The sequence below is a fragment of the Passer montanus genome, unplaced genomic scaffold (assembly GCF_014805655.1).
Source record: "Passer montanus isolate IOZ18808 unplaced genomic scaffold, ASM1480565v1 scaffold37, whole genome shotgun sequence".
NCBI lineage: Eukaryota > Metazoa > Chordata > Aves > Passeriformes > Passeridae > Passer > Passer montanus.
The window spans coordinates 1,329,566-1,351,420 of record NW_024368485.1 but is presented as its reverse complement, the minus strand read 5'-3'; the positions used below and the strand labels follow the sequence as shown (position 1 = coordinate 1,351,420).

Sequence of the window (21,855 nt, the reverse complement as noted above, 5' to 3'; positions counted from 1 at the left end):
GCCAAAGGTGTTGCAGTATTTTATTACACTGACAGAGCAGCAGAGAGAACATCACCATCAATGGCACCTGCTGCTTGACAAAAAACAAAGCAAGCAACCAGAAGCAAGGCTGCAGGCACCTCAAACCCCTGGATTTATTCTAAAGGAGAGAAAGACACTGAGAGTGTTTAGTGTTGCATTTTAGAATGGAAGACCTCAAGGGCAACCTCAACTACAAGTGAGGCCACTCAGAGAACAATTGTTTTTAATACTCTGATCACCCAATCTTCTACAGCTCTTTCCAACAGCCAGATTTTAATGGGAATTCAAGTAATTTCAAACCCAGCATTCCCAAGTTGAACATGTTCTCGTGTTTTCTCTCAAGAAATTCAGGTAACTTCCTCAGATTATCAGGGGTCAGAACCCTTTAACCTCAGTGCACACAATACACAGGAATGCTAAATGAGCCACAAGCCTTTTGCTTAAAATACATTACAATTAAATACACCTCCAAAAACTTGCTAAAGCAGCCATTTCACTTACTGAAAATGCCTTCCAAAACACTCCCTGCCTAACAGAGTTCCAGCTGACAAGTTACCAAAGACTGGCTGATGCACTGAAGGATGTAAAACATTTCTATACTTCTTTAGGATGGACTTTCTTAGGTTGGTACAAGAGCTACTGAAAATTGTCGCAGAATCAAATCTTACCAAGAAAACTTAAATATCCACAAAGGCATTCTGTGAGTGGCAGAGAAATAGAAAGAACAGCTATTCTCTAGATTTACTACTGAACATGTGAACTGCAGCACTGAATTTGGTTTCACTTTGCAGGAAATTTCAGACTTCAAATAAAAAATTAAACATTGCTGTAGGCAAATATAGACATTATTAATTCAGGTTATACACCAGCAATTGTTAAAAGAAACTTTTTTGGGTAAAACTTTTGCTTTTTACTGTAAAAAATTTCTCTTATTAGCATTCTCCAAAAGTAACTCTTCATTCCTACTTGAAACTGCTAAAAGCAGTTTCACAGCAGCAATTTTAAACCCCTAAAGATGATCTTTACTATTCCAGTCCAGTATCTTCAGCAGCATGTGCAACGAGAACCAATGTAATGAAAAAACAGCTGGCACAAAAGGGGAGTACCTGGAAATAACAGGTGACTTGCTTCCATTCACTGTATTTGTCCTTTCCCAAGGCTTTCTTGTTAGTTCTGGAAAACAGAGTGAGGAGATGAAAAACTGTCTTTTTCTATCCACTGTGTCATTTATGTGAGAGAATTTCAAGCATCTGACAACTCAAGTCGGCTGCTTGGTGTTTTGCTCTTTTTACTACATTGCTTTAGCCCTTTCACATTAAGTTACCTCTTGTTGCATTCATCTGTGAATGCAACAAGTGAGAGCATCTTGAAGTCTCACTGGTCACCGAGACACTGTAAATGCCATTTAGTTCTTTATCCAGCTGGGAGAAGGTCTGCCTACACTTTATAGACATTGGATTTATTTATAGGTATTGGATGGCTTCAGTTGTGAAACATGGAATTCTGTAACCAGTCAGCTGCAAATACTTGAGGAATAGGTTTCTAAGCTAAAGGAGTATTCTTTTCTCCCTTTCTTTCATATTGCTTAGCTCTGCTAAGCTGGGCAAGCAGAGAGGCAGAAAGGCCCTTTCAGAGTCTCTTATTGACCAGAAAATTCCCTGGGATGCAGCTGGATACTGAGAATATCTAAATTGCAGAAGTCTGCCAGCACAGCCTGTAACCCAGCCAAGTACAGGTTATTTATACTAGTAATAAGCCTTAAACTTAGTTTTATACACCAATCTTCAGGACTTGTCCTGCCTTAAGAGTTATTTTAGCAGGATTTTAGCTATATCTGCAAAACTGAGAAACTTCTGCTATGGCTGCAGTTTGCTCAAGGATGCCAAGCATTCCTCTTAAAACACTTTAAAGACCTGTTCCAGTGGTGAGGCTCAGCATTACCAGAGCATCTCACAGCCAGAAACAGAGAAAATTTCTGAACTGGAAGGGAATGGCCAAATTCTGAATGCATTTTACATTTTTAACAGGTTTGATGAGGCTTCTTATCATCATCAATTAAATGAACCACTTCCACTGGTTTTAATTTCCTTCTATTTGGGCCTATATTATCAGAAGTGTTCCAAAAGCAATCATTTTCCTAAGCTGTTTAACAGAATGAAGCAGACTCTCTTAAAAGAAGAGGAAAAAAAGGGGTGTGTGTGTGTGAAAATCTTGATTTGTGTGATGTCATTTATGTCCTTGCAGTCTGACTTCTGTAGATGAGTGCCTGAATCTCAGCACCAAATTTGCCAGTTATTTCCACCTGGACACACAACTCCTAGCACTCCTTTTTCTATTCCCCAGCCAGGTGTCACCTGGGTTTTGCTCACTACAGCAGTTGTTTTCAATATTAAGGTTTGCACATCATCAAGTGGTTGAATCATCTAGAGGAAAAGTGCACACATGGGCAAGCAATCAGCAGAGGAAGCTGGAACAGACTGAAAGCTGGTCTATTCATTATCCAGTTACTTCCTTTCTGCTTCCACTGCCTTTTGAGATGACAGACTGCAGGGTTACATGGCACAGCCCCCCTTTTTGCAGGTATGTACTGAGAGGTGGCCAGGGAAACTGAGGGTACAGCAAGGTACTACTACAGGACAGGAAAAGAAAGTCTTGAGTGTCTCTTGACAGACAATAATTTACAGTATGAATACATATGCATGCTGACAGTACCTCTTGGCCAGCTGCAGAATGTGTAAGTTTTCCTTACTGACTGCAGCAGAGGTGTTGGCTACACAGCTCCAAACACTGCCTCTTCAGCAGAGGGATCATGGGCAAGAAATTTCAACACTCTGCATTTATATTCTTTATTCACTTTTGCTCTTTTTATCCATCGTCTTCTGAACCAGAATCCATTCTATAGCAAAACCCCTACTGTAATCATGGCAGAAGAGGCAGGCTCCAAAATCCAGCAGAGCTGACAGAGACTTGTCACTAGATTTTAGCATTACAGAGTCCCAGCATTCACAAACCTGAGCTACTTACCAGGTGTGCTTGTTGAAGAAACCTTAGAAGATGAAGACTCTGATTCTTCCTGATTAAAATGGAGAAGAGAGGGAATAGGGAGAGAGAAGGGAAAGAGAAAAATAATCTTTATAATCTGTTAGATTCACAAGAATCCATGTCAACTGTTTAAACATTTCAGTTTTTATATATGTGTATATATATAAAATGGTTCTGCTCAACTCTATACAGAAAATGAGCAAGCACTTCACAGAGTAGTGGTTATATGTATATTTATACAGTAAAGTATTAATAATCTCTTGTACACCACTGGAATCTCTCTGATAATCCCTGTATTGAGTAATGTGAATCAGATAAAATTTCTCAACTCACAGCTTTATCTTCTTTCTGCTCTGGTTCTGTTGATCCCTTTTCAGCAATTCTTCTCCTGTAAGCAGAGACAGAAGTTACCAAGCTCATCGTGGCTTTAAGATGGAAGAATGTTGTTTACTGCAATTAAAGACTTATACAGCCTCATGAAAATTAAGTGTTTTAAGAAGTACTTTCAAAACACCTTTAAAAACAAAGCCCTCCTGCCAAAGCAACTGTGCAATTTGAAGTCTGCATGCCCTCCCTTACTGCTGCACAAAGGCTTACACAGAAGTACTGGATTACACTCAAATAAAAATGGCTATTGATGAAACATGATCAGCTTCCCAAAGCAACCACGAGCTGCTCTCCACCTGAGCCTCAGCCAGCTGCAGGCAGGCACCCCAAACCCCACCTGGGTGATGACTAAGCAGCTGGAGCAGAGCAGGACCAGCTCCTCACCTCCTGGCCAGCAGGGCACTCATTTCCTCCATCAACCCACTGCCTCCCAAGGGAAGGGGTCCATTTCCACGGCCACCGTCTGTTTTGGATGAAGCAGAGCCTCCTCCTCCTCCACTCGAACTGGAGGAGTCTTCACCCTTCAGAGCACACAAAAAGACAGCAGATGTGCCAACAGAACGAGAGCTGACTTCATGAAACCAGCAAAGTTCACGTGCAAGAAAGGCACAAGTGCATAAAGAAGGGCACGGGCTGACAGCACATCCTGTAATGCATTTTTCTTCATGAATTAAGCCTACCCCTAATGGCTTGGATCCTGCTGTCGACCTTGAACAAAGGTTAGAAGCGGGGACAGGACCGGGAAAAAGAAACCAGAGTTATATTTACCCGTGAGACTTTCCTAAGTTTGGCTCCAGCAAGCGCAGCTGCTAGTCCAGTTAAAGGGCGATTATCCTCGGACACGAATCCCGCTGAAAATCCAGAGGCTGGCAGGGGGGGAGCCGGAGGCGGCAGGGGAACGGGAGGGGCCTGGCTGGGCAGCGGAGGAGGCGGCGGCGGCGGCGGGGGAGGCCCCGAAGGCGGGAGCGGAGGAGGTGGCGGAGGGCCAGGAGGAGGTGGGGCTGCTACCGAAGACTGAGCTGGGCCAGGGGGCAGGGGAGGTGGAGGAGGAGGTGCAGGTGGTCCTTGGACAGCACCTAGTGTCAGAGAGAAAACAAACAGAGGGCGTTAAGGATTTAGAAAACAAAGGTCTCGCTTCCATTGAAAGGGTGGCTCTGTTGCTCAGTGTATGAGACATTAAAACTGGTAAGATACTGGGCAAGAAAACACTGCATTTCAGCAGGACAGAAGCATTCTTATCCAATGTACTCAAAAAATTACACAGTATCCTGTGAGAAATCAGACAGTTCCAGAGATGTGTACATGAAACCCCTCCAGTCAGGTTCTGTGCTGCAACCAAGAACAGCTTTACACCAGGAAACAGGCAGAGAGTGAAGTCAGGCATGAGCATCGCAGCAGGAGGAACAGGGTGTGCTCACGGTGCTGAACAGCGTCTCACTGCATTAACAAGCACTAACACATCACCCAAACACCTGAACCCCTGATCTGTTCGAGTGCCAATGCTAATTTCTAAGCTGTATGTAAATCTTTCCTTTAAAAGAATTCCAGCAATCAACTTTTATAATTTAATACAAGCAGTAATTAGTGAGTTAGAAGACTGACATATTTCAAGCTAATGGGAAGAAGCCCTTCTATTTTTTATCTATCACTATTTTACTTATTTAAATTCACATTGTTATCCAAATATAAAGTGTACTTTGAAAAAAGAATATTCTGATGATCACTGCATTATTATTATTATTATTGGAAGAGTTTAAGAAATCTTGACGTAAACAACAGCTCCACACCTCCACTAATCCTACCTCTGCCTCACCAAAACCACCTTAAGGCAGAAAAAATACTGCACAACTACCTTAATCTCTAAAGGCAGGAATTTCGCATACGAGTCTTCCTAGTTTCCTACTGTGCTAACCACTGCAGAAATTCAAAAGCCTGTTAAACCCTCTTGGCATCACTCAGTGTCTGAGTGCACACTTTTATTCCATACTGGAAGTGAGGCCATTCACTCTATTTACACTCCATCCCAAAGCAGCCCAGACCCTCATTTCAGACAGGAGGATATAAACAGGGTCCATTCTGCATGGCTTGTACCAGGCTGCCTATCCCCCAGGAGCCCTCTGCCCACACCTTTGGAGCTACTGCAGAGTTCTGTACAAAGACCTATATGTATTAAATCTACCTAAATCTGCTAAATCAATGTAAAAAGAGGATCCAGGTTAACAAAGACGTGTATTACCATGTAAAATCTATCATATTGGTGGAGTGTTCATTAAGGCTTATCACCTGCTTATTCAAACTTTTTGTCCAAAGTCTTCTTAGCTACACTGGTAAAGTACTGCAGAAAGACCTAAAGACCTGTCTCTCTGTATCTACACACATATATATGTGTGTAGATACATGTATGTGCACACAGCAATATATCAAAATACAGCCACTGCCCAGAAAGAAGTGCTGTAGGTGTCACACATTACTTACTAAATTTGAATTATTCCTTAGAGAAGGTCATTTGCATGTCCAAAGCCACACATGTGCTCCTCTATGTTGGCTGCCATTAGGAAACTAATGATCTACGAACTCATGAAGTGGTAACACCACTTCCCAAACAAACCAACAGTGCAGGGTTCACCAAGCAAGAATTTGACCAACTCTGCTCTCAAAAGGCGAGTTCTTAGGAAATCAGAATTTTACTCATGACAGGCCACAGAACATGGGCTCCTGGGCACGGAGCTCTTCCATTCCCTTACCCCAGCTGCGTTTGGCACTGGGATCAGTGCAGCCTGGGAAGCACTGTGCTCGTGCCTGGGGCAGTCAGGGCTCTGACCCCCATGCTTAGTGCATTAGTAGCAATAACAGAAAGCCTTACCCTGCTGGCTCGGAGCTTCAACCGGCTGAGAGGCTGCCTGCAAGACTGGCTCAGAAGCAGAGGAGTCTCCCAGCACAGAGTTTAGAGAGTTCTCAACAGAGGCAGGGGTAGCTGCAGAGGGAGAAGGGAGAACACTAGGCTTGGATGAGGGAGTCGAGGCATTCGGGGAGTTGGGAGAAGGAGAAGCTTGAGGCCCAGAGAGTGACAGAGGCGGAAAGGAAGGCAGTGGGGGGGGAGGAGGTGGCGGAGGCGGCGTTGGACCTGAGGTAGAAGGTGAAGGAACCGGATAAGCCAGGTTTTCAGGAAGCCCGTTAGGAGCCGTGGGAGACGTGGACGGCTGGGTCGCCGCGTTGGAAGCCGACACCGGGAGGACGGGTCTCGGGCCGGTGGCTTTGCCTGGTGGGCTGCTTATCATGACTGGAGGAGACGGGGGCAGGGGGGCGAAACTGGGCGCGGCCCAGGCCGCGGGCTTGGTGCTGGGAGGCAGAGTGGCCGCGGCACCGACCGGAGAAGGGGGCCGGGAGCTCTTGTTGAGCGGACGAGGAACCGTTGCGTAATGGGGGAGGACGGGGTGGAAAGCCGAGCCTAGGGATGTAGCAAAACGTGATGCAGAGTGCCTTAGAGGCGGTGTAGGGGGAGTGGAAGTCGGTGGTGCAGAAGTCACTACAGCGTACTCCGGTGTGGCCTCGGCCATTGGCGCTGAGACTGCTTTTGCATATGATGGAGGAGGTGCTGAAGGAGGCTGGCAACTGGAGTATTCAGGAAGTGGAGTGCTATACGGGGAGTTGTCGAAAGATGGAGCTGGACAGAAGATGGAAAGCAGCAGCAAAGGCAGGATAAAAAAAGGAGAAAGAGAAAAAGGGAGCTAATGAAGCAACAAAACCAGCATTCAAACAAAATGTAAAAATGTAGACTACAGTTAGTACCAGAGGATTAGGCACAAGTGAAAATACTGTTAGGAAAGTTTTACATATTATCAACAGCTGCTCTTAAATTTTATCAACTCTTTTTGTGCCAACATTTGAATTTACAAGTACGTTCTAGAGAAAGTTTCTCAAACCCATCTGTGAGATGGGTTACTTATAGGGTTGAACAATCAATCTTTTACCAGCTTTTATCTTCTTGTTTGGTTGCAAACGGCAAGCAAATGTATTGATCTTAACATTTGTTTCAACTCCACTAATACAACTCCTACCATAGGCAGCAAGTGTCATCTCTCTATTCCCCAGAAAAATCTGCATAGCAAATATTGAAAGTACTGGGAATAAAACTACCGATAAAATCCTCTGCTCTGAAATGACTTACATAGTATTCCTTGACTTTCACCATGAGCTGACTTATGTAAATTGAGTTTGAGACTGAAGAACAACCAAGCACTTGACTAATGTTCCATTATATTACCAAAATGAGAAAGCTTTCAGTTATCACTGGATACATTTCCACAGGCAGTGCATTATCTTATCTACAAACACATACAACACATTTCACTGAAATGTTACTACAATGATAGATTAAGCAAGACTTCAGACTGAAAAGCACTTCTCACACTATTACTTTGCCTTATATAGCAACATACCTTCTATGCTAACACACTCAACCTGATACCTTTTAGGGTTTTTTTTCCCCAACTTATGTACTGACAATACATTTGTTGAACAGAGCAAACAATGAGGTATTTAAAAAGTTTAATTCATCACACTTCAACCAATGTTGGAGGTGCCCAAAATGATTCAAGTTCTTCCACGCTATCAGAGAGTATGGCAACGGAGTGAGCAAAGAATGCAAAAAATTTATTTCAGAATTAATGGAAAATTATGACAGGAAAGTCAAATATCTTGGACTTCTTGCCATAAAAAAGGGAATTCCAGCAAAACAAAGCCTGAAATACTGCCTGTTGCTACACAGCTGCACACACTGCCATTTGTTGGTTCTCTCACACTCCATCACCCAAACAACATAAAGAGCAGTCTGGTGGCAGAACACGCTCGGGTTTTGAAATTCTTACCAGCATTTGAAATTCTTCTCTCTCTTTCCCATTCCAACTGTTCCCTTTCCAACTGTTCTTGCCGTTCTCTTTCTTGCCTCTCCCGTTCGAGCCGTTCCAGTCTCTCGCGGTCCTGCCTCTCCTTCTCTTGTCTCTCCCTTTCCAGGCGCTCTTGCCGTTCCCTTTCCTGCCGTTCTCTCTCCAGCTGCTCCTGCTCCAGGCGCTCTCTTTCCAGTCTTTCCCTTTCCAGCCTCTCTCTCTCCAGCCTCTCCCGTTCCATCCGTTCACGATCCAGTCTCTCCCGTTCCAGCTCCTTCTGCCTCTGTTGCTCTTGCAACTGTCTGCAATGGTGAGAAAAGGAAAGAGACTAAGCTGCAAAGGGAAAACCAAAAACATCAGGCAACTGCTCAAAGGACAAGGAGATGAACTAATCAACAATCCTGGCAGCAGCGAGAACAAAAGCACAGCATTTGTACCTACCTGGAAGTCTTAATCCTAACACGCCACTTTTCTGAGCGGGATAATAGTTTTATTATGTTTACAGTGAAAAGAATCACATATCTGATTTCCTCTTAACTAATTGAACATTCTGAGAGACAGACTTCAAGAGGTAAGAATAGAAAGCTGATGCTGCTAATTTACTAACTGATACAATCTTCCTAGTTTGGGATATGGAGTTACATTTGTTCTTTGCAAGGTATTTTATACTCAAAGCAGTGAATAGAAGTACAGTGAAATAGCAGTAACACAATTACTCATTAAAAAAAAACACCTCAAATAAATTATGTTTTTTGGATTAACTAGTCAGGCAGAATTTATCCATACTTTACAGAAGCATTAAAATGCACACGTGTCCATCCCCACTTGCATCTTAACAGACACACACACACAGCTGAACTGGCAACAACACGAGAACACCCTGAAGGCACAGGAAAAATGGACATGGTCAAAAAAATCCAGGGTGCAGCAGCCAAGGAAACACTGCAGGGAGCTGGCAGGGCTTCCAGCTCATGGGAGGCTTTGCAAAGCAAAGCAGAGAGGGGGAAGATGTGAAGAGGAGGAAAACAAGTAAAAGCCAGGCAGTGGAAATACCCTAAGGGTAAGAAGAAATCTTGCAAAATTCTCTGCCAGAGCCACTGGGTTGGCTGAAAGAACTTTCCTGAAGAAAGAAAGAAAGAAAGAAAGAAAGAAAAAAAAAAAAAAAAGCAGGGGGAAAAGCTATATACCACCTGTCTGATCCTTTCTTCTCAACTTGTTCTATATTTTCTTTAGGGTTTTTTAGGGCTTTTAAAAAGATTTATCTTCCCATTTGATTAAAATACAGCTTCTTGATTTTCAAAGCTTTTTCATCTCTTGGGGATAACTCAGTGTTGAAACAAAAATTAGGCTGATCCTCCTCCCAGCTGTGGCCAGTATGTTCCTGTCAGTACACAACACTGAAAATGTTCCTAGTTGTTGTTCTCTATTTCATCCTTGTTTAAAAAAAAACAAAACAAAACAAAAACATAACAGTCAAAGAAAATCTTGTTGACAAAGTAAAAGTACAGAGCCATTTTTTCTGCCATGTTTCAGAGGCAAACTGATGACAGCATCTCAACAAACACAAAGCACAGCCAGCTCTTAACTACAAAGCAGAGGAGACCTGAATTTTGACACCTCAAGCTACCAGATGTGTGTTTTCTATACTATGTCACTGGACAATTTAATTTGGACAGTCATTGCTGTATATGTAGAGTCATAAGAACAGAATTCTGAAAAGGAAGAGAACTTCAGCAGTTTCACTCCTTTTCATGCCCAGAAAATACCAGTATCACTGCAAACTCCAGGCCATGAACTATTGTTATTGAACTCCATCAGATTTTCAGCCATTGTTTTTACTTTACAGACAAAAAAATTATAAATTTCGAAATTTCATTATTTCTATAACCAAATAAGATCCTGTTATGCACAACAAAAGGACTTTTTTCACTACTTAACTCATCAGAAACATAAAACCAGTTCTGCTCCTTTACCATTTCTTCCCTCAGCCATAAACCAAAGCTGTAAGAGGAGTCACTGTGAAACCAGAGCTGCAATCCAGCTTGTTAAAGGGCTGACTTTTAACATCTCAAGTCTACTAAAATGTCTGGTGATTGACCCATACATATTTGGAACCAGCAGAAGAGTTCTATAAATGTTAATATAATACAATATAATGACTATAATACAAACCACAGAAATATAAATTTAATACCTCCAAGAAGTATTAAAAATATTTTTTATGTTACAGTTTTGCTTGTTCTGTGCAAAACTAATTTGACTATGTGCTCTTTCTTCCCCTCAGATAAAACCTATTACTAGAGGGAAACAGGGTTTTCATCCAGGCTAACTTCAGCTTGGTCATGTTAGAATTCTTTTTCTTTTTTCATAAAGGAGAGGTGGATGCACATGTTTGTATCTAAAAGACTGTTCAGAGCAGAAGACAACACTGACAGACTCCAAAGCAGCTTTGTTTATTTTCGTCATTCTTTTGCATTCATTTGCCAGAAATGAGCATATTCTACCCAGAAATGTACACTCTGTTCATCCTAAACCTAAAATGTAGATATGGCATTTGGGACCATAAACATTTCATGTTGATATTTAGTTTATAATACTGGAAGGTATCAATTCCCTGGGTTTAACAACACATCAAGCAACTGCCAGAAAATTTATTTTGCTTAAGTTCTTCATTTCTTCACAGAAATAGAAGCTCAATATAGGTCACTCCTCACACAAGGGCAGCACTGCCAAGGCTGTTTGCAATAAGCCATACCAAGAGCTCTGCCATAATTTCATATTTCCATAAGCAACCTGTAAAGGAAACAGCAAGGTGCTCATCATAAAGCTCCTTAATAATATTTACTTATTTAGGGCAGCAAGGATGATGGCTGATCATGAAGAATTACTGATGGATCTTCTAATTCCAACTAACCTGTGAATAAAATTGGCAAATAAAACTCAACTGCAGTGAAGCAGGGCAGAGAGATGGAAATATCTGCTAAATGAATTTACAAAGGGCTGGACTTTGGGCTGCCTATGGACCCAGGAGTGAGATGTAAGGGTTACAACAGGCAGCTCTACAACAACATCCATTCATTGAAGTGTCCTGTCCAAAAACCTCAACCAGATGCTAGACAAGCAGAAAAGACTATGGAGCAGGACAGAAATAGCACCACCCTGCATCCCTGCATCCCACCTCAAAACAGGGAGAACAGCAGAACTGAAAAGATTCGAAGAGCAGCAGAAAACTCTTACCAAATGTACCCAACACCTTCCATTTAAAAATAATTTAGAAAGCTGTAATTCTGCATTCTGGGAAAGACAACTGGAGCTGTATGAAGTCCTGAGCGGGATGTCACACCCACTGGGGACATGTGATGGGGACACCCCTTCACTACAGCTGGGAGGGAAGAGTCCATGCAAATAAAGAGGGCAGAGCTCCAAAGAAAAGAGCAGCCCTGCACACCAGGCAGATGAACTGTGGAACTCCTTGCCAAAGTGATTCAAAGAAAGAGCAGGAAAAAAGCCCACAGGGGGAAAAAAAACACCCAACAACCATGGGAAATCATTTAGAAAACAGAAACTCCATCATGCAGAAGCTGTTGAACCAAGGAATGCCCAGAGGATGGGAGAGCAGCAGAGGGAAGCATCCCAGGTGTTTGGCCTGGCTCAGAAGGGTTTGTGCCATAACAAAATGTTTAAATTTAGTCTGAAGCAAAAATTATTTCAACTGGCAATGAACACTATCAAATTACATTGGCTAAATAAGATTGAGATGAAAGACAGTGAAATAACCACTTTTATCCACACAGGACTTGAATAACAAAGTACTCATTATTTAGTAAATATTGAGTAAGGCAGTATTTAACATTTCTTCTCTTTTTTTTTTCTTTTGGTAAAAGAATCCCCATTTCCCATTTCTTCAGAAAATAAAAGGAATAAACCCAGAATTTTTTGCCAGGAACAAAGTTAAGCACTTTGCTTACAGTACAAAAGCTCTACCAAGAGAGGGCAGCAAAATACCTTGCAAGCATATCTTATACATATGAGATTAAATACACCATTGTTGAGAATACTTTCTCATCACATGTCACTGAAGCATCCCTTTGTCAACAAAGAAGAAAAAAAAGAAGCCAAAACAACAAGCAAACAAAAAAACCCGACCAAAAAACCACACCTCATAACTCACTACACTTCTGCTGCCATTTTAACAATTTTAATAAACCTTCTGAATAGCAAACCAAAAGGTGCACAGGTCAGAAGATCAGTATGCCAGTAATGCAATCAAGTTGCTTTAACACAACTTAATAAGCAAGGAAGAATTCCATATAAGCTACACACTAGATCTTAGCAAGTGTTACAGTTGTAGCTAAAAAAGATCAAAACCACATTGGATTATCTTAAAAAAAAGGCATTAAATCCCTCTGGTTTGGTTTAGCTAGCATTAGACAGTATAATGGTATTTTTAAAATTATATTAGACAAAAGCATTAGCAGATTAAGAAGAGTCATCACACATCAATTAAAGTACATCTGAATGTCAAGACTGGTAACTCACGACCCCTGTGAAAGCAATACCTGAAAATCCTTCAGTCTTAGAAAGTACATCTGGCCATCAGGACAACTTCTGAAAAAGCTAAAGAGATACTCAAAAATGCCCAGAGAGCTGTCTCATAGTGAAATGCTTGTTATGCAAAGACAAAGTGATTATTCTAACTATTTTGGAACTGTGACTTACTCAATCTAGCAGCTAATTTACATGAAATAGCTGAGCCTGCTGCAGAACTGTACATGTCAGTCTCACACAAGCTACTGTTACTCATGTTTAGATTCAGAGGAACTTCAGAATCTCAGAATAGCTCGTAGCTTTATCACAGTGACTGTTCATGACACTTTCTTTGTGGATTTTAATTAGCTTCATGTCAAAAGCATTTTGGGAAACTTCACTTTGGGGTGTTTTGGGAAAGGCTCTTGGTTTGTTTTTTTTAGTGGTGCTGTTTTTAAATTAACTTACTTTAATACTGCACTAGCTTTTAAAATTATTTCCCCTCTTCCCCTTATACTTTTGTCCTGTTAAGGAGATACTGGGAGATACTGTCTGAGGATAAAGAAATAATCATATTTACAATACTAACTCGTGACTTAATATGAGCATTAATCCTGCAGTTCTTTGGGCAGCCAAGCAGCAGGAGCATGACTACATTCTTGAAATAACACATGGGAGAAAAAAATGCAATGAGCAGAATTAAGCACACACTGCTGCATCCCTGCTGAATAAAATCCCCCCACATTCTGTGATGGTGACAGTGTTTAGAATTTCTCCAACACGACAACTGCAAAACAGAATTGCAGCTAATTTACTTAGCCAGGTACACACAAAGCCTTCCTGGCTTGCTCTTGATCATAAAAAGGAATAACAATTAAGCAGTCCTGTTGTCTCAGCTCCTGTTATTATATGAAATGAGCCAGCACCACATGCACACTGAAATCACTTTCCATTTAGCAAGTAGCATCACCTCATTCAAAACCCAGTGTGTGTGAAGGAAGCTATCTCAAATTAATACTATCCATTATTTTTGATCTGTACTGGGGAGGGGGAAGGGAACAGATGGGTTTTTTAACTTCTGCTCCTGAAGGTGAATGACTGAAATCCTCTGGGCCTTTTACTGAAGACCTCTACATAGTCAATCAAAAGAATGGAGCCCTCAGTTAATTCTCTTAAAATATGGCCATTACCATACAGGTTGAAGAGAAGACAAAGATCTCAACTAGATTAAGAAACACCAGTGTTTACTGGTAAGACTGCAATATTCTGTTTGAGAGCAGACTTAACAGCCAGAGGGAAACTGTCCTTTCCTGAGACACTTTCCACATCTAAGCCTCCATATATTTGTCACCTGCAGCAGAGTTACTGGATTTGTGGAAACACTCCTTCCACCAGAGCAAGGATGCCTTGAAACATGAAGAAACTCCAATTGTATCAAAACCCAGAGCTTCTGTCACAAGGGCACCAAGAGAAAAAAAAAAAACTATGATTAACAAATCCAGAGCTGAAACAGTTTGCAAAAGCAATGGGCTGCCTGCTCTGGCAGGTCACCTTGCTTCCTCAAGTGGAAGTTGTGCTGTACATTCACATAAATCTTCAGGATTCTAACACCAGCTTGCTTTGCTCTTGGCTGTGAGATCAAGCCATTACATTTTTTCCTAAAAAGATGATAGGAAACTGCACTGAGGAGCCCATATATCAACCTGAATAACAGAGTTCAGCCACGAACCTGGAAGGCTTCTTGTCACCAAGCCAGATACATGAAAAACAGAGGTATTTCCATGAACAGTACAAAGGCATCTTTGTACCACTTCCAAATTCAGGAGGCACTGAGCTGACAGACATTCCAAGATGAACAGAAACTTGTTTGAAGTATTTAATTTTAAAACTCACTGTAGAAAACAAAGATCCAAGACAAAGCCTGCAGAAAACAAAATATCTTGAGGAACAGACCTGACTGAAGTAATTGCTGCATTGAATGAAGAGGTCAGCTGGAGGCAGATAATTCATAATATTTGACAGCTGTTAGTTGTCATTTATGAACACAGCAATTTCATATTTCATTCTTTCCTGGCAGAAAAACTGTGTGTCAAAGCAGGGCATCAAATCACTCAAAGATCAATATGAACACTATCCCTGTTTTGTCTGCTTAAAGATACAAAAACAAGGCAAACGAGGGAGAAAAAACAAAATTCAATATGTGTATTGAAAGAAGACATCAAAAACCATCACTTGAGTTATTAAAAAACAACGTGGACTTAAAAACATACAATTGAAGGGAGATTTTTTGTGTCCCACATGGTGTGTTTTTTTTCTTTTTTTGAAAAATAGTTTCCTGCTTGTGCTGTTACTTCTTCTAAAATGACAAAGTCTGTCAGAAGAGAGACATAAGGATGACACCCAGAAGGCAGCATGAAGTCTGCCAGACTACTGCTGGCTTCAAATATTGCAGTAATATTCTGTACTTATTGTTCTGAAAGTTACTATTAAGGCATTCAGTATAAGAAACCAAATGTGGTTCTAAGAAAGTACTCAACAGTGTATGCATATTTCTTTCTGTGCTTCACTAGGTGTTTTTTTTAAGTTTTAAAGACAAGAAATCTAGGAATAACTACTATGCTAAATTCTAAAAGTAAATGCATCACATCAGCTACGATTAAAGCTGGGCTCACCAATCCAAACCAACTGAGTTGTTCAATGTGGGGCCTCAGTGTACCCAGGCTTTTGGAGCTGCCCTGAGCTCCTCTAAGCCTGCCTCCAACTGCAGAGCAACAAACAAGACAGCAATGTTTGGAGTTTTATTCTCAAATGCTGTTAGCCCCAGCATGTGGGCACAGATAGCATTATCTAATCCAACAGTCACTACTTACTAGAATACATCTCACATGATGGTTCTCCTCCTCCCACCACTGAGTCACTGCAGCAAACAGAGCAGCTGGCTGCAGACAGGCTACACAATGTCTGCTGAGCAGCAGCACCAGATGCAGGCTGACCTCAGCTCCATCTGAAGCACGCTCTCCTCTACCTTGTGATCACCAGGAACTCTCTCTGGACATGCACAGAAGTAGATGCAGGCACAGCCAATCTACTTTAGCCCTGTTGAAACTATTACAGGGGAAAAAAAAGTGCTTTGACATGTTATTTTGAACTTAGCTTAATTTTTAACAGTTTAATCCTCTGATCATCTTCTGCACAAGTTCAGGAAAGTGTGTCTGTTACGGCCCTTCAAATTTGCAGGGACTTATCTGAGTAATCAAAATGGATCACCAGCATTAAACTTGCTCTTCCATCTTTAATATTAAAAATTTATTCACCACTCCAAAATTCAGCATTTATCACAGAGCTCACTCTCCTGCATGGTCACGCAAATCTAGTGAATATTTACAATATCTCAGTGCCTACACATTACATACCATGGAATGAACACACACCACCCCCCAAATTTCATAATTCATGCACAAAGAGAAAATACATCAACATCTTGGAAATATGCAATCTGTATTGACATCAAACACAGGCAGTCTCCACAGAGACTGAGAATCTTCATAAATAAGAAGTACAGGATGCAGCAATAACATAAGCTCAGCAGAAATGATCAATATTTAACCTCTTTGCATCTTCCCAAGCAATCTTAGCTGCATAAACCTCACTTTGCATTATCTAAACTAAACTCCTGCTCTAAATGTCTTACCAAGTCAGCTTTATTTTCTGTCAAGTGCTTGGCAGTCAGGACAGTTTCTACCTGAGCATAATGCACATGGTGTCAGAGAAACCCAGACAAGACTCAGTCAGCTGGGTACAATGAGCAAGACACAGGGACTCAGAAGATCTGCCAGGTCTGACTGCTGAAGGAGAGAGGCTTGTGAAGTGAGCTTATGTATATGCTGTGGAACTGACAAATTCTGCCACACTCAACTGTGCTCTGGACCTTTGGTTCTTTCAGCAGCACTGAGAGGTGAGACTGGTTCAAATTATGGTTTGTATCAACACTTCACACAAGGTGAAATGATGAAGGCATGTAATTAACTGCATTTATCATGATTTTGAAACACTGCACAAATCTACGTCTTTACAGCTATTTCCAGTGTTCAGGCAGCTTTCTCTTGATCAGTCACCATTGCATGTAACACTTCCTATGTCCATTTGATTTTCCCTGTACACTAATGTGGTCTACAGGTTGGTGGTCCTCCCCTCTAAAAACAGGACACTTACTATGATCTCATTCTGTTCTGACCATCAAAATCTGCAATATCATCCAGCCCCTCCTGTTCTCCTTCATTCTCACATATCACAACTCACATCAGCAGCAAGGACTTGCTTTGTTCAGCAAAACACCAAAATAAATTTGATTGCTACAGGTCCCATCGGTGCACTGATGCCTGTTCTTGTGCTCCTCACACTTCCACAGCAATCCTCATCTCTTCCACATTAACTGAAAATTCCCTCTTGGTATCTGTCAAATGCTTCACCAAAGCCCAGGAACAGCCTTTTTGTTTTTGTGAAGAAAATACTGTCTGGGTCCAGTTTACTGTCCAATGTTTTATCTGTTACCAAAGTCAAATTAGCAGGCTTTCATCTCCTTGATCAAAAGGGATTTAAGGTTTAAGAAGAAGCTTTTATGTTGTAAGGTAAAAATGCATTAGCTGGAAGTAGCAAGGACTAGGTTTTATCAGTCAAACAAAAATTAGTAGCCAGCCACTATGATAAAGACATGAAGTGACAACTAGAAATCTGAAATGTATTAGATAGAGAAATTCTAACAGACTAAGGGATCTATTAATGCTCTTGGATCAAACCTCATTAAGCCTAATTTTCCTCATCTCCATCTTTTCAATATATTATCTCAAACTAACAAAACATGAGCCTTCCTGGCAGAAGCTAGATCACAGAAAGACACCTGTACTCATGGAATTTTAGAAAAAAAGAAGAATCTCAGCAGTAGAAAAACCTACTTTCACTGGCAACTCCCTTCTCAGTAGTGTATTCCAGTGAGTACAACTGGAACACACTTTTTAAAAGGGAACCACAATAACCAAAAATCTGGAAAAATGTAGAATAACTTTCAACTCCAATTTCATGTTTTGCATTAAACAGAAAAAAGCTCACAGAACTGAATGATTTCAAAGCAATTCTGCTGATGTCATCAGAATACTGCTTAATGGAGGAGTGGTCTTCTCAACAGATTAATGTTACCAGCATCTACAATTAGGCTGTAACCACAGAGCACCCATTACACCTACCCACTTTGCCAGGTAAGTCTCTGAAAACTTTACTACAAATGGAAAGAAAATGAGACAAGCTAAAAAAATTTGGAAAAAAAAGAAGAAAAAAAAAAACCAAACCCTTTAGAAACTTTACTACAAATGGAAAGAAAATGAGACAAGCTAAAAAAATTTGGAAAAAAAGAAGAAGAAAAAAACCCTTTACATTCCATCTAAACCACGTCTGTGCCCAACTACAAACAATACAATCATATGAGTGAATTCTACTGACTTCTCAAACCCTAAACCAAAAAGCCAACAACTCCATCATATTCATCTGTATCTCAGATTAGAGCTGTGTGTTCAGTTATAATCTAATCAATCCATATGCCTTTTAAAGAAATCCTATTTCCTTGAAAGAAGCTGTTGGATAAATGGCATGATTTCAGAAGCAAAGGAGAACTGCAAGCTGTACATCTGGCCACTAACTAGGGAAAAATTACAGGCTGTGGGAAATCAGTAGAAACAAGGCTACCAGGGACACACAGCCATGGGCAAACTTTTATTCCTTTAAACTACAATAGCTACATTGACACTGAATTGCAGGGTTTTTTCTCAGCATTTCTACACTTGTTTTCAAAACAGCTCAGGAGTATGTAATAATTACTAATTTACAAGGGGGAAAACAATTACTGTAGTTAAAGAATAAGATTAGCAAAATTCAGAAAAAATTGTTTTAATCTGTAAAACAAAAATCTTGCCTTCAAATCTCTTACCTACTAAGAAACTGCTACATTTGACAGTCTCTGAACTTGTACTAAAACTAAGAATCCTTCCACAGGATGTTACAAAACCCACACCATATCAATACTAAATTCTATCACAGGCATACCCTGTGTTTTCTGTAACAGTATCACCACAAACCAAACTAAACCAAAGCAAATAAAGTATTTAATAATTACAATCCCTCCTAATATCCTGCTGTTGCATTTTGCAAACCTGTAACAATTTTGGGTACTTACGAAAGAATTCGGTCCAGTTTTGGTCCATGACGTCCCTGAAGGACAGTAGGGGGCTTGTACACCCTCATCATTCCTTACTATCTGTACAGTTCCTCTGTTCCTGGAGCTCTTTATTTATGAAGCAGTGACCATTTTGAAGTTATTTATAAACATTAACTCATTAAATTCCCAAGTGTCATATTAGATACCAACTCAGTGACTCATATTCCTGACAATGTATTTACCACGGCTGGGAGAGAAGGTAAATTTACATGCACGAGTAGCACACACAGGCATGCCATGAACTAATCTTGTATTTTAAAATGGTCTCTGGCATTAGGTAACCCTGCAGTTATTAACAAATATGTATGTCAACTGAAGATGGCTCATTATCAATCAGTGGAATTTATAAACACTGCCTGGCCACCACTCTGACAAAATGAAAAACAGCCCACAGAACAAAATACCCCTTCAGTTTTGAGGATCAAAAATGGGAGCTGGAGTGTTTTAGAGCTTGCTATTACTGTACTGAAGTGAGTGCAAATTAAGGAAAATTACAGCTAGCTTCAAGTACTCCCTGAGAGGGAAAAAGCATCCACCATGTGTTAAGGTTTCTTAAAAGACAGTAACAAAGTTATCAATTCACCAGAAAAAATTACTTCATTACACCTCATGTGTAACCTTGGCCTTATAAAAACCTCAGTGTTTCAGATGGCACATCTGGTTCTAGCAGCCTTAGAAACTGTATCACTGCCCAGCAAGCAACACAAATATTCAAGTATGGGGCTCTGCAGCAAAATAAACTAAGTGGTTTTACCCAAAATGTAAGGGCATCTAAATCCTTTCTAAAATAGAGAAAAAAATCTCTGAACCAAAATAATGTACTTCTGCTGGCAATGAACTAATTTCACTCTTCAATTCCCAATTCTCCCAAGATTCCTGAACACTGGTTATGAAAGCAAAGGAAAACATCAGACCCGTTGAAGAGCTCTCTTTATTATGCCACTCTTCACTGGTCAGTCCTTTGGCAAAATACTTCTGAAGAAATGTTTCTATTTCTGCCTAGGAAAACCCTGAAGCTCCAAGCCACATAATTTAACTTTGAAATTAGTCCTTCTCTGAGCAGAGGGTTAGACTAAACCTCCACAGGGTCCCTTTAATTTTCATGCAAGCAGATATTTTTCTCCAGCTTAGAATAATTTAAAAACCATTTTCCTGCACTCAACACAGGAGTCAGTTACACACTACTAAATCCAGGCACACCTAAGAGGGATAGGAGAGCAGAACTCAAAGACAACTATGATCAAGCCACACTTTAAAGAAAACCCCCACCCAACAGACACACATTCCACAAGCCATAGACTTGGCAAAGCCTTTCTCCTGATCCATCACAAACCCCATGTTCCTTCCCACGCAGTAACATTTATTCCCATTTCTTGCATTCCCTGTAGTCTTACTGCTCCCCACAGGATTCAAGTCTGCCCACACTGCTTTTACCCTTTACTGAGATTGGAAATGTCACTTGGAGATATGTTAAAAGTAATATATACTTCAACCTTTTCTTCCCAACTATTTACTACTCTCTACATTATGGTAGTAACTCTTGTTCTTAGAGTCTGAAAGCTGCAAGACAGTTACTACAGAAGAGAAGTTGTAGCTTAGAGTTAATTGAACTTCATTATTACCATGTAGTTACAGGAGTAATGAGACTGAAGAGGCATTTGTGAAATGTTTTAACAAAATTACATGTTCTTCTTAAGCTTAATGACACAGCAATAGTCTTTCCACGGACAATCTGTCTAGCAGCATGAGTAAAACACTCATTCCAGTGCTCCATCCTTGTTTCAGGGAAAAACAAAACAAACCCAGAACCAGACTTCAAAGAGAACAGTGCATTAAATGGAAACAAGTTGAGCACACTGATCAAAAAAGTCAAGCCATAAGAATGCCATCTGATAGGATGTCCTTCACATACCAAAAATTTCAAGAGACTTTCAGAGCTCTTAATATAGGGCAGCATTTATTCTGAGGAGATGCCACTCTACAATGCTTCTCTCAAAAGTATTTCAGCATTATAAATTTCAAGATAATGCAGCTTTCTAAAGGAACAGACAGCAAATAAAAATACTAAAAATCACTAATGTAGGACAGAAAAAAATATTGAAAGAAAAAAAGCTTTTTAAAAGTCTGTCAAAAGAAATGACATAAAAGACTTTTATCATGACAGCAAACTTGCACATAAACACATCAAACAGACAGATTTGTAATGAGGTTCTTGCTATTTGTTTTTAAACAAGGTAACTTTCAGATAAAGTGATTTCTGCTCAGATTGAAGAAGACACAGAAGAAAAAAGACAGACAAGTATGATGCTAATTTTGATGGCAACCCTTTGTTCAACATATATAGCTTGTTTATCAGATGAATTATTCCTAAATTGGCAATTTGATTCTGCTGACCTTTTCATAAACACACTAAATGCTGAACAGCAAAATAGAAAAAGCTTCAGTGCTAATTAGACCCAACATGTTTAAGCATTCTTCCAGTCACCACAAAAAAGCTATTAGGTGCATTTACACCATCAGTCTGGACCACCTCCCATTTATTCAAGGCTCCTGCTCCCTGTATCTGTCCTGCATGTGACCTAAATCATTCCCAGCATCCCTTCAGGAAGGGAACAGCTAATCTCCTGGGAGTATTTTGATGGTAAAATAATCCAGGATTGCACCACAGGCACTGTGCTTGGGACAGCCCAAGGTCTCACTGTTTTCTCTTAGCCCAGTGTGACAGCA

At 40.6% G+C, this 21,855-nt stretch overlaps 1 protein-coding gene across 2 annotated transcripts in view; it reads right to left on the bottom strand.

Annotated features, from left to right (window-relative positions):
• Positions 1-21,855, bottom strand: part of ENAH (ENAH actin regulator) — a 46,785-nt gene that overhangs the window by 10,478 nt on the left and 14,452 nt on the right. Inside the window, exons 1-8 of one of the 2 annotated variants that reach the window (XM_039716981.1) lie at positions 19,087-19,154; positions 8,319-8,638; positions 6,314-7,114; positions 4,219-4,526; positions 3,835-3,971; positions 3,397-3,451; positions 3,046-3,094; positions 1,128-1,194 (exon numbers count right to left, since the gene is read on the bottom strand). In XM_039716981.1, coding sequence (XP_039572915.1) covers positions 1,128-1,194; positions 3,046-3,094; positions 3,397-3,451; positions 3,835-3,971; positions 4,219-4,526; positions 6,314-7,114; positions 8,319-8,638; positions 19,087-19,154 — 1,805 coding nt within the window. Of the gene's footprint in view, positions 1-1,127; positions 1,195-3,045; positions 3,095-3,396; positions 3,452-3,834; positions 3,972-4,218; positions 4,527-6,313; positions 7,115-8,318; positions 8,639-19,086; positions 19,155-21,855 lie in introns of those variants that run through there. The other variant, XM_039716980.1, reaches the window with a different exon arrangement.